The sequence below is a fragment of the Panthera tigris genome, chromosome A3 (genome assembly GCF_018350195.1).
Source record: "Panthera tigris isolate Pti1 chromosome A3, P.tigris_Pti1_mat1.1, whole genome shotgun sequence".
Lineage (NCBI taxonomy): Eukaryota > Metazoa > Chordata > Mammalia > Carnivora > Felidae > Panthera > Panthera tigris.
The window spans coordinates 99987397-100000963 of record NC_056662.1 but is presented as its reverse complement, the minus strand read 5'-3'; the positions used below and the strand labels follow the sequence as shown (position 1 = coordinate 100000963).

The 13567-nt window shown below is 40.8% G+C and overlaps 1 protein-coding gene across 5 annotated transcripts in view; it reads left to right on the top strand.

Annotated features, from left to right (window-relative positions):
• The window catches only part of REEP1 (receptor accessory protein 1), a 109164-nt gene that overhangs the window by 58895 nt on the left and 36702 nt on the right, over positions 1–13567 (top strand). For all 5 annotated transcript variants that reach the window (XR_006215862.1, XR_006215861.1, XM_042981906.1 and 2 more), the window contains exon 3: positions 7120–7196. Coding sequence is in view for 3 of the 5 variants with exons in the window: in XM_042981906.1 (XP_042837840.1) it covers positions 7120–7196 (77 nt within the window). In the remaining 2 variants the exon portion in view is untranslated. The remainder of the gene's footprint in view (positions 1–7119; positions 7197–13567) is intronic.

The following is a 13567-nucleotide window of genomic DNA, read 5'->3' as shown; positions in this document are numbered from 1 at the left end:
CAGGTCACCCCTGACTGTACAGCTGTCTGCTGTGAGCTCATGCTAACAGATGGTGCAGAGTGATCTGTAAACCAGGCTCATATTTTTTCTTTCTCAGTCACAGGCATAGGTAATTCTCTGTGGGGCTGAAGCAAGGCTCGGATATGAAAGAGTGTGTGAAAGGCTCAAGAAATATTAGTGTGGCTGGTGTAGGGGAAGGTCCAAAGATGAGGTGAGGCAAAAGTGGTGACTAAGCCTACTACCTCCCCAGCCCATGGGGGAGGCCTTTTGAAGGCTGCCAGGAGTCCTGGGAGGTAGGGTCTGATGAGCTGTGCGATCTCAGCCTGCCTTTGTGGTTCATGAAAAGTGTCTAGGCTCTGCTTCCTACCCTCTTGCTATGGTCTAGAGTCTCAGCTCCTCACCTATCTCCTCACTCCTGAATCCTGCCCCTGACCAGTTGAGAGGGACTTCCCAGTCATGCTGTCAACGATCTATTCCTGAGTTGCTTCTGGACATTCCTTCTCAAATCAGCCTAGCTTCCTCTCTCTATTCTGGTGCTCTCTATTCTGGATGCTGGCCCACTCAGGCTTCCCCTCATCTTATAGTAAGTATTACATAGAATCCCTCAAACTTGGCAAGTTCTATTTCAAACCTTGGGGAAAAACAGCCATTACTTGGTTTCTCCGTGGCATGATGGGGAAAACCATTTCCTGGTAATTTATTTATGGTTTCCATCTCTGAGTCACATATTCCATTTACCCCGTTAGTCTCACTCAGCAAATCATTCTCAGACCCTTCTTTCTGCATGACAATATTTAAAGTGAAGGAGTGCATGATGGAAACTTCTTTAGGTTAACACTTCAAGCCTCCTCTTTGCCATGGCTCCCTCATCTTTGTCCATAGTTTCAACCTCCCTTCTGAGATTTGGTCTTATCCTTTATCAGGAGCCTGTTAGGCATTCTTCTTGAATGTCCTCTCAGACTCTCCTCAACATTATGCAGCTCAACTTCCTCCCTAAATTGCCTTTTTCTTTATTCTCTTGCTGGTGTGAGTGGCTCCATATCACACTATGCCTTAGCTTCAGTAAGCCCCTTTCCCCCTATGTATACCCAGCCATCCATTCAACAGGCACTCATGGGGAACATCTATTGCCTTGCAAGCTGTCTAATTTTGTCTCTTCTCCTCAAAAAGCCACCTAAACCAGTATTTACCAATGTATATTCTTTCTCAACATATAAAAACCATCCTTTCTTGGGGCATCTGGGTGGCTTAGTCAGTTAAGCATCTGACTTTGACTCAGGTCATGATCTCACAGTTCTTGAGTTTGAGCCCCATACTGGGTGAGCTTGAGTCCTGCTTCCAGTGAGCACAAGCCCTGTTTCAGGTGAGCCCCACTTCTCTCTGTATCCCTCCTCTCTCTCTGCCCCTAATAGGATTCTCTCTCTCCCTCTACCTCTGCCCCTCAATCACTTGTACCCTCTCTCTCTCTCTCGAAACAAACAAACAAAACCCATCGTTTCTTTCCCATTCACAAAGCCAACATTCTAATCGAGTCATTCAAAACATATCCCTGTAGTATCTACTATGTGCCAATAATGGTTTTAAGTACTAGAGATATACTGATGTACAAGAATAACTTGTCTCCACTCTTAGGGAGCTTACACTTTAGTAATAAAATCATAGAAATAAATAGGTACTTTCAAAGCAGACTGGTAAGTGTATGACAGGGAGCATGTATGACAGCGTGGGAGGAAGAAAGGAAGGGGTACTTACTCAAACTTTGGACACTTCCTTGAGAAAATGATATTTAGGCTGAGATCTGAGGGCTGAAATCTGTAGGCAAAAGAAGGTGCACTGTTCAGAGAACTGAAAGAGGTTCATTATAATTGGAGTGAAAATTTCAAGAAAGTATTGGGGTGGAAGGGAGCTTTTTATGGAAATAATGAGGGTTTCATTTATGCAAGAACTTGTAAACCAATTTAAGAACAACAACAGTAGTCTTAACAACAGTATGGCACTGTTGAAGACTTTACAGTAGGAAGGAGAATCTCAAATTTGGATTTAAGAAGATCATTCTCACTGGAATATGGAGGATAGATTAGTAGATTTGATTAAAGGTCAGATTAGGTCAGGGGTTTAGAGACCAAGAAAAAGGCTGTAGTTCTATTCTAGATAGGAGATATTGGTGGTCTGAAGTAAGCAAATGGCAAAGGGGATGAAGAGAAGATAGATTCAACAGAAATAAAAGACAGGAAGTGACAGAATTGATTGTCTGTATTAGGTGAGGAATGCAGAGTTTTCCCAGGGAGATTGTCTTATTTAGAGTTAGAAGAGAATGTCTAGGACAAAGCCTTGTGGGCGAACTGGTGAACCTGAGAAGTAGCCAGAAAGTCAAGAGGGAAACCAGGACAGTTGTGGTGTTTGGGGAGCTTTTCAGGAAATGATAGCTTTGTATCCATCTGAAAGTCAAGCAAATTTAGTAAACAAACTGAAAAAGGGTCAGCTATACTCCCTTGAAGTATGTTATAAAGTGGGAACCCCAGTGAGAGCAGTATTAATTTAATGAATGTAGTGCACTAAGTGGAGGATGAGGAAGTAGACACTGCGAGTATAGATGACTCACTAGAGAAGTTTATAGCTAAGGGTTGTTTCAAGGAAAGGGATTTTTTATTGTTGTTATCACTGTCCTTTTTTTTAAAGTTTATTTGTTTTGAGAGAAAAAGAGAAAGTGGGGGCCGGGCAGAGAGAGATGGGGAGAGACAATCCCAAGCAGGCTCTGTACTGCCAGGGCACAGATACAGGGCTTGAACTCACAAGTAGTGAGATCATGACTTGGGCTGAAATAAAGAGTTGGATGCTTAATCAACTGAGCCACCCAGGTGCCCCTCATTGTCCTTTGTTTTTAATTGAAGATATTAAAGCATGGTTTGAGTGCTAAGAAGAAAAAGACAATAGAGTGGGAAATCAGGCTGCTGGTTGTGTATCTGGATACCATTGTTGGGAATTCCTGGATCCTGGGCCCTAGCATGCCTTGAAATGTACAGTTGGAAAGACCTTCTTTGCCCCCTACTGACAGTCCTGTTCTGCTGCAGGTACTCTTGATAACATGTAGTCTCTGAGACAGTAGTTACTTTTGATGGATTAAACCAGGGTGGTTACCAGGGGACAGTCATTTTTCTGAATAAAGAAGACCTCTAAATAATCTCTTGAGCCACATGTTTCAGAATCACAACGACAATGTGCATTCACCAGAACTGCCTTTATTTTTGAAAGATATTTTTGCTGGGTATAGAATTCTAGGTTGATTTATTTTCTTTCAGCACTTTAAATATGTTATTTTATTTCTTCTGGTATTCATCATTTCCTATGAAAAGTCATCTATTGTTGTTCCCCTGTAGGTAGTATGTCTTTCCCCCCACCTCTTAAGATTTTCTTTCTTTTTCAGCAATTTTACTGTGATGTGCCTGGGTGTGGTTTTCTTTATATTTATCTTGTTGGAGGTTTTCTGAGCTCCCTGGTTCTTTGGATTTGCTATTTTTGATTGATTCTGGAGAATTCAGTCATTATTTCTTGAAATAATTTTTATGTCCCATTCTCTTTTTCCTCTGAAAATTCCTATTCCATTTATGTTAGTTCTTGATGCTGTTCCATAGGTATTGAGCCTCTCTGTTTTTTCCAATCTATATTTTTGTCTTATTGACTTATTGTCTTGTACTCAAGTTCACAGATCCTTTCTTTTGTTGCATCCAGCCTGCTCTTGATTCTGTTCAGTAATTTAAAAAATTTCAAATATTCTGTTTTTCAGTTTTAGGGTATCATTTGGTTCTTTTTAAAGAGTTTCCTTCTTTCTCTTGAAATTCCTCATCTCTTCACTCATTATATCTACTTTTTCCTATAGATTGTTTAACATATTTATATTTTTCAAGAAAAATAATATTGAATCCTACCTTGTCCTCCTAGGATAAGTGTCTTGTTAAGTGGTGACAGAAGAAAAATTTAGGTTTCATAAAAAAAGATTTGTTAATAAGTCGTTATGTATTTGTATATCTTTTTTGGTGAGGTGTTCAGGTGTTTTGCCCAGTTTTTAATTGGGTTGTTTATTTTTTATGAGATTTTTATGAATTTAAGAGTCCTTTGTATTTTTGGATATGGGTTCTTTATCAGATATATGTATTGAAAATATTTTCTCCCATTTTGTGGCTTATCTTTTAATTATCTTAACAGTGTCTTGCAGAGCAGAAGTTTTTAATTTTAATGAAGTCCAAATTATGAATTTTTTTCTTCCATGGTTCATGCTATTGCTGTTGTATTTGAAACCTCATTGCCAAGCCCAAGGTCACCTAGGTTTTCTTCTGTGTTATCTTCTAGAAGTTTTATAGTTTTGCATCTTCCTTTAGGCCTATGATACATTTGGAGTTAATTTTTGTGAAAGTTGTAAGACCAGTGCCTAGATTCATTCATTTATTTATTCACTCATTTTCTTATTCACTTACTAATTTACTTATCTTTTTATTTCATGTGATGTCCAGTTGTTCTAGCACCATTTGGGGGAGAAAAAAAAACACTATTCTTTCTCCATTAAATTGCCTGTGCTGCTATGTCAAAGATCAATTAACTATACTTATAGGGTCTATTTCTGGGCTCTCTATTATATTTCTCTATTCTAAAAATAGATCTATTTATATATTCCTTTAGCAATAACACTGTCTTGATCATTGTAGCTTTACAGTAAGTCTTGAAGTCAGATAGTGTCAGGCCTACAACTTTGTTCTTCTTCAGTATTATGTTGGCTATTCTTGGTCTTTCACCTTTCCAGATAAACTTTAGAATCAGTTTGTTCACATCCACAAAAGGATTTTCTGGCATTTTGATTTAGATTCATTGAATCTATAGATTAATTGGGGAGGAACTGACATTTTGATAATATTGAGTCTTCCTGTCCCTGAACATAGCATATGTCTCCATTTATTTAGCTCTTCTTTGATTTCTTTCTTCAGAGTTTGTAGTTTTCTTCATATAGATTTTTTATACATTTTGTTATATATATTCCTGAGAAATTCATTTTTTTGCTGCTAATGTAAATGATACTGTTTTTTTAACTTTCAAGTTCCATTTGTCCAGATGTTTAGGAATGCAATTGACTTTTATATATTAACCTTATATCCTTTAATCTTGCTATAAGGTTATGTTACATTCTTGTAAGGAATGTTGAGTTTTGTTCTAGTAGGTAGTTAAACTCATCTTGATCTTATGGCAGCTAAATTTTACATTTTATTGGGGCAAGGGTATTTCAGTTTTGTCCGTAGTCTTAGAGCTGATCTCTTAGTCCTGGGATGTAATGTTTCTTCCTAAGGTATGGCCTTTTAGATGTTTCAGTGGAAATTCTCAAATGTTTACGAAGTTCCTCTAACTTGGCAGGACTTGAACTCCAAACTCTGTTTCTACTACAGTGGGGTGAAATTAAATTTCTGGTCAACTTTTTCAGCTTTCCATCTTTGTTTTTTCTCAGAAACCTTGGAGTATTACCTGATTCTGTGCAATTCAGGGGCCAGGCAAATATTTAAAGGGAATTTATATGTGGATTTTGTGTCCTGCCCCCTTATAGCATCCCTGTATGTGATTTTTCCCTCTTAATTTCCAACATTTCTAGGGTCTCAAATTTCATTCTGCAGTTCCTCAGGCAAAAAGATAATGAGTTTCTTCCTGGGGCACCTGGATGACTCAGTCAGTTAAGCATCCACCTCTTGATTTTGGCTCAGCTGATGATTTCATGGTCATGGGAACTAGCCCTGTGTTCAGCTCTGCACTGGGTATGGAGCCTGCTTAACATTCTCTCTCTTCCTCTCCTTTTGCCCCTCCCCTGTTCATGCACATGTGCATGTCACTCTCTTTAAAAAAAAAAAAGAAAAGAAAAAGAAAAGGACTATGGGTTTCTTCTTGAGTTCTATCTGCCCCATGATTTGCCAGCTGGGGATTGTTCCCAGCCACATTAACATGGATCTATCCTGGTGTGGTTTCCTTATTTTAAGAGTTAATCCCTTCCAGTTTCTGCCAGCTTTTGATAGTTTCCTAGTACCTTCAAACAGTTGTTTTTAAATATTTTGTTTAGGGGTGCCTGGGTGACTCATTCAGTTAAATACCCGACTTTGGTTCAGGTCATGATCTCACAGTTCATGAGTTTGAGCCCCACATCGGGCTCACTGGTATCAGCGCAGAGCCTGCTTCAGATCCTCTGTTCCCTTCATTCTCTGCCCCTCCTACACTTGTGCTCTCTCTCTCTCTTTCAAAAATAAGCAAACATTAAAAAAATTAAATATTTTGTTTAGAGTTTGTTATCATTGTTGGCAGGAAAGCTAGTCAAATACCTCACTCCACCATGACCAGAAACTAGAAGGAGAAGACTAAGGAATTTGGACTTAATTCTGTAGTCTGGAAGATTTTATGTTAGGGAGTAGTCTGATAAGTTTTTGGTTTTGGGAGATTAGTATAGAGGTTGTTTATAGGATGGGTTGGTGGGAGCGGGGGGAAACCCTAAGACAAAGGAAGCAGTCGGAAGACTCTTGCAGTAGTTCAGGAGATAGGTGACAAAGACTTTACTGGGGGAGAGAGGCAGTTGAAATGGATAGAGATGTTCACGTGGGAGAGACTTTTTAAAAACGATCCAGTTTCTGTGAGGAGTTGTGAGACTTTTCCACAGGAAAGCTTTCTTAAGTGACCACCATTACATTCCAGAAAGTCTCATCTGGTTAAAGTTCTTTCCAAAGTGTGTCTCTCCAGTGTAAACTCTGGAGAGTTTACTAACCTGGTGTTAGTCTTGGAAAAAATGGCCTAACTGAATCCTGAGTCACTCCTGGTCTGCAGGTCCCCCTAGCTTACCTGAGGGCTACTGAAGGTCACCCAGAGACTACTTGGACCTGAAGCCTGGATCACTTGTGGAAAAAGTGTGTTTGCCTCCAGACCCAAGGCCTGGAGTGGAACTGGACACGGGCTATGGAAGAATAGGGAGAAGGGGTTACAAATGCTGGATATGCTACCGGAACATACCTCATTGTCCACTTTTTCCTCTTCTTCTTGATGTTGGGCAGCTGGCTATTTAGCCCTGACATTTTCTACTAGCTTTGTTGCTTTCTCTTTCAACAGGTCAAATGGATGATGTACTGGATTATATTTGCACTTTTCACCACAGCAGAGACATTTACCGACATCTTCCTTTGTTGGTAAGTTACTCCAGGAACTGGGACTTTTCAAGGGAAGATGTTGCCTTGTGTCAGTGGAGAGATGGGAAAAGTCTGAAAGCAGTCTCAAACCTTACTTCAGAACAGAAAAGCAAGTGCAGGATGTTAACTGGGATATTTTTAATAAATTAGTCTATAAAGTCTTCAAGTAAATATTTATTCAGTGACTTTATAAGAGCAGGTATTTTTCTTAAAATACAATGATATAATGATGGACAGAATAAGGAGTTCCTCAGTTAATGGAGTTAGTAAAGAAGCATTCAGATGTCAAAAAAAGGCAAAGAAAGCAGTATACAAAAGTTTCTCCTTACCTAATAAAACTGGGTTTCTCTCAAACACCATTCACTCTCACCATAACTACTATTTACAGCTGTATATACTTTTTAAATATTTATTTAAATATTTCTTTCTTTTTTAAACAATGATATTATAGTATATGTAACGGTTCTCACTTTGCTTATTAAATTTATTTTTTAAACACTTTCATATAAGCATAAATAGATCTACATATTTTTTCAATGGCCACATGGAATTTCATGGTATAGATGGACCATAATTTATTTAATCAATCCCCTTTGGATGAAAAAAAAAATTCCCATTATAAACAATGCAGCTATTACAGCAATGGAGCAAGTAAAAATTGTAAGCTAGGTCTATGTACTGATATACTGTATCTTCTTAGGTGAGAGAGACTATGAATAATATATAGTATCTTATTTACATTGAAAGGGCCTGGGTTTCTCTGTACATATGTGAATATATATTAAAGGAGTTTGGAAATACCTATCAGTTAACCAGAGGTATTTTTGCAACTTGGAATCATGGGGTTAGTTTTGTATTTGCTGTTTTGCATGAATGTTATACCATGATCAGTTATCATCGGAGAAGATAGTAAAAATATTTCCATTTTGGAGAAAGTCCATACCCAAAAAGGAGCAGTATGAATTTATTCTCCAGGATGTCACAGGCCAAGGGCCAGACCTGAACACTGTTTCTGTGAATCCTATTTGGTTTTGTTTTTTTAAGTTTATTTATTTATTCTCCAGCACAACCTGAGCCAAAACCGAGAGTCAGATGCTTAACCAACTAAGCCACCCAGGCGTCCCCTGTGAATCCTATTTTGAATCAGTGGTCTTAATGACCTTAGTATATAGTTTCTTCCCTGAGGGATCCCAGCTTTCACTTCCACTGGGAGAAATAGATGTCTTAACCATTGTGGCCTTAAGCTGTAGGGAAGAAATGTGGATTACCTAATTTAACAAGTTTGTGCCATCCTGCACTGCCCTGCCCCCAGATAAATAACAGACTCAGGATGGGGCTGAGTCTCTGGGAGTGAAGAAAGAGCTCTGCTGAGCTATTTTTCATCTTCCCCAGGTCCAGGGGCTGGCAGTACGAGTCAGACCCCATATTGTTCAGAGCTGCATTGGGGAGGCTCCTGTGTCCCATGGAGATGAGAGCAACAGGCTAGGCCCAGTGAAGGACTGTATAGTCATTTAAGCATCATGGCTAGCACCTCATGGCTAACTCTTCCCTCTTAACAATGTCCTGTGCCTGGTGCTGAGTGGCCTCCTGTCCTCCTATCCCTCCTCATGAACTTCAAGGGGGATAGTGTTAGTCTTACGAGCTCTTTCTCAGGGACATCGGCATTTCAGTCTCACAGCTTTTGACTAAGTGAAAATCCAGTCTAATGATGGATGTGCCCCTCCCTGGTAGCTGGACTATGTTTTTACCCATGGCCCCGGAACTTTAGAGTTTCATACCTAATAAATGCTTAGCAACTATTTCTGGAGTTGATTTGATTTTGATTTTGGGAAGTATATTAGCTTTCCATTGCTGCTGTAACAAACTGTCACAAATTTAGGAGCCTAAAGCAACAGAAATGTATCATTTCAGTTTCTATGAGTCAGAAGTCCAGGTAGAATCAACTAAGTCCTCTGCTTAGGGACTCACAAGGCCAAAATCGGTGTGGGCCAGTCTGGGCTCTTATCTGGAGACTTGGGGGGAGAGTCTACTTCAGGCTCATTTTGATTGTTGGCGGAATTCAGTTCCTTGTGGCTGTAAGACTGAGGTCCCCATTTCCTTGGTGTGCCTCCATTCGTCTTCAAGCCAACAATGGCGTGTCAAATCCTTTTCATGCTTCAAATCTCCGCCTTCTGCTACCAGCCAGAGGAAGGTCTCTGCTTTTGCTTTTAATGGATCATGTTATTAGATTAGGCCTACCCCAATAACCCAATATAATTTCCCTATCTTAAAGTCAGCTGATTAATAATCTCAGTTACTTCTTCAGAATCCCTTTTACCATGTTAAGGGAACAAAGTCTGGGAGTAACATCAGAATGAGAAAGTCATAGGACCAAAATTCTGCCTACCACAGGAGGGCCTCTGATACCTGGTGTATTGGGCATGTGTGCACAGGTATGGGTAGAATCCCTCTCTTCCTGATCCACGTGGAGGCCTCATCTGGCCCATCTTAGTGGTAGCTGCCCAGGTGGCTTATGGGTGGGAAGTGAAGGTGTTGCCCATCTCCTGGCCCCCCTAGTGCTGCTTCTGCAGGGAAGAGGTTGGGAACCTTCCCTGCCGGCTTTATCCTACAGCCTGGTCATGCCCTCAGACTGCTTTCTCTTTTTCTGCCAACCTCCAGCCATTACAGGTCATAGTTGTCCTCCAGCAGAATCTTCCTAATCCTTCCTCCTTCTTGCTCTGGGAATGGCGCAGAACAGGCTGATCACACAGACAGAGCCCCTATTTCCCTTTCGGGGATATGGACACCAGCTCGGCAGCTCTGACCTCTCTTTATAATGAGAGAGAAAGAGAGAGATTGCTGTTTTTCCTGGAAGCACCTTCTGGCTTCCTGGGGAACATCGTTAACTTTGGTTCACTTCCAAGATTGGAGATGGCCCCTCACTCCTCACTCATCCTCACTCCTCTCTCTCCGCCCCTCCCCTGGGGCAGTTTTCTCTTCATAGTTAAGACTTTCTATCTTGATGTAAACAGCAATTGTATATGGTCACAGGACAGACAGATGGTGGCTTGCTTCCTAATTTCTACAGGTGATTTAATTTAGTTTTTTTTTTTTAATAATTATAAAATACTATATCACATGGCAAAATGAAATTGAAACAGTACACCAAAAAGTAAGTCCCTCCTCTCTCCGGGCCTTCAGTCTGTCTCCCCAGGGGCACCCCTGTTAAAAGTTACTTGTGTTCCCTTCCAGAAATTTTCTATACCCATTAATTGCATGTAATTTGACAATTCCATTCCTTGTCCAACCCTCTTAGAAAATAGTTATGGGAATGGAAGCTGGTGCAGCCACTCTGGAAAACAGTATGGAGGTTCCTCAAAAAACTAAAAATGGAACTACCCTACAACCCAGCAATTGCACTACTAGGCATTTATCCACGGGATACAGGTGTGCTGTTTCAAAGGCACACGTGCACCCCTATGTTTATAGCAGCACTATCAACAATAGCCAAAGTATGGAAAGAGCCCAAATGTCCATCGATGGATGAATGGATACAGAAGATGTGGTATATATATACAATGGAGTATTACTTGGCAATCAAAAAGAATGAAATCTTGCCATTTGCAACTACGTGGATGGAACTGGAGGGTATTATGCTAAGTGAAATTATTCAGAGAAAGACAAAAATCATATGACTTCACTCATATGAGGGCTTTAAGAAACAAAACAGATGAACATAAGGGAAGGAAAACAAAAATAATATAAAAACAGGGAGGGGGACAAAACAGAAGAGACTCATAGATATGGAGAACAAACTGAGGGTTACTGGAGGGGTTGTGGGAGGGGGGATGGGCTAAATGGGTAAGAGGCATTAAGGAATCTACTCCTGAAATCATTGTTTCACTATATGCTAACTAATTTGGATGTAAATTTTAAAAAATAAAAAATAAAATTAAAAAAAAAGCAAAGGGACAGAAATCTTTTGGAGGTGATGGACATATGTACTTCCTGTGGTGATGGTATCATGGGTATATGCCTATGTCCAAACTCATCAAAATGTATACATTAAATATGTGCAACTTTCTGTATATTAAGGATAAAAGGTTGGAAAAAATAACAGCGATAAAATAAAATAAAATAAAATTGAAAAAAAATAGTTAGCCCTCAGGAGTGTGAAAGTGTAACATCAGAAGGGTGGAAGTCTGTACCTCCCACATACACCCAAGAGCTATGCACCTGCACCTAGGGGAAACAATACATCCTAGAGTTCTGGACAGTTCAAGGGTTAATCATTAAGGAATGATCAGGGTCCTTCTCCACTTCTTGGTGAAGGCTGGGACTGTGGTAGATCAGTTGGAAAGTGACCTGGTTGGTGGTGATTGCATTGGTGGAACCAAGTGGGCCCAAGGTGTCTGCGAAACACAGGGTCTGAGTGGCTCAACTGGGAGCCCCTTATGATACCTGATGAGGGCCTGGTGCGATAATTCCAGAGGCAGTTTGAGATAATCCCCAAAGTATACTGTTAATTGCGTGTTGGGGTGGGGGGTGGGGGGGAAGGGGTTATAGAATGTTAATGTGTATATTTGGGGGGGGTGATAAAGGAGCCATATATACCCACATGATTTTATATCTTAGGCATCTGAAGTTTACTACTGATAATGATTTTGCTTTTGGAAAAGGGACTAAGGGTCTGGGATGGGAAGGAGATTCTTTGTTGTATACTCTTCTGGATATTTGGATTTTTAAAACTATATATGCATGCATTACCTGTTTTGAAAAAAACACATCTTTTACATAAACAACAAAAGCACTGCCGTGTGACAAATCCTTTGGGATTATGTGTGTATCTTGTGTTGATGCCTGAGCTTGCTAGATTCATTTGCTTTCCCCTTGGGGTTGGCAAATACTTGTTTCCAAGACAAAATTTCCTCCATTATTAATCACTAGAGTGTTCAAGTGTGGGAGAATCATGCCTTTGTTCCTTCTGCCTCTTGTCTGTGATGGCTGTGAAACATTAAACAATCTCGACATGACAGTGTTCTTGAGTTGCTGAGGGAATATCCAGGAAGAGCCTGCCAGAGGCAGAAGAAGACAGACCAGAGACCTGGATGAAGAAAGCAGAGTGGGTGGAGCTGCTGATTTGGGGGTCCTGTGTGAGACTTGAAGGCTCTGAACTGACTTGCCAGAAATTGCTCTTTATTTTCAGCTCCCTTGGTGGGGGAAGGGGGGCTGGGAAAGAAGGTACATGGGAGGAACTTACTTTTCTGATTCTTCAGAATAGCACAGGTGTCCTTTTCCCTCAGAGTATCATGTTTTAAGGGTACCCAGGATTTGTTTTAATCAGGTATGGTAAAACACATAGATGCAGAAATGACTGTCATGAAGGAAGAAGTTTGTTAAAATCACAGATCCCTAGGGGCACCTGGGTGGCTCGTCGGTTAAGCGTCCGCCTTCGGCTCAGGTCATGATCACCCAGTCTGTGGGTTCGAGCCCCGCATCCAGCTCTGTGCTGACAGCTCAGAGCCTGGAGCCTGCTTCCGATTCTGTGTCTCCCTCTCTCTCTCTGGCCCTCTCCTGCTCATGTTCTGTCTCTCTCTGTCGCAAAGATAAATAAAAACATTAAAAAAAAAATTAAAAAAAAAATTCCCCAGAATTAAAAAAAAAAAAAATCACAGATCCCTAGAAATTGGAGGCACAGCACACCCTGAGGTCAGTCAAGAGGCAGAAGTAGGAAGTGTGGGCAAGAACCTTTATTGTGGTTTCCATGGAAGGAGCACGCAAGGCAGAGTAAACATGTTTAGGATTAGCTGGACTGAATAATTTCAGTGGGCTCTGGGGTGAAGGGGCTGTCCTTTGGTGGCTGGGACCTGGCCCTGGGATGGTGAGGGCAGCTGGAGAGTGGCCCAGAGTGTGAGCTCACAAAAGAGGTGGTAGGGGTAAGGGCTCTGGATTGGTCAGTTTGCATATGAAAGGCTTGCTTGTGGGCGAGTTGTTTCCTATCTTTGGGAATTGGTTAATCCCAGGAGGGGTACCCTCTCCAGAGTCAGCAAGGACCCAAGATGTCAAAGCATCAGAATATAGAAAATAAAAAAGACATGGTATCAGTACACATCAGGACAGCCAAGTGTTGTTGCACAGGTTGTTCATAGAGCAAGATACCTGGCCAATGTGGCAAGTGGGGCTAAAGTTCAAATGAAGGCTCGTTCACTAGTCATGTGCTCACAGGTCTGCATCCAGTTGAGGGGTGGCTTTTTCTTATATATACGAAGGCACCATGTGAGCTGGCAGAGACCCATTATAGCACTTGTCTCAGGTTGCTATTCTATATTATTTGTGATTATTTGATCAAACTGTTTTTCCGACTGGACTGTCAGTTCCAAGGGTGCAAGAAA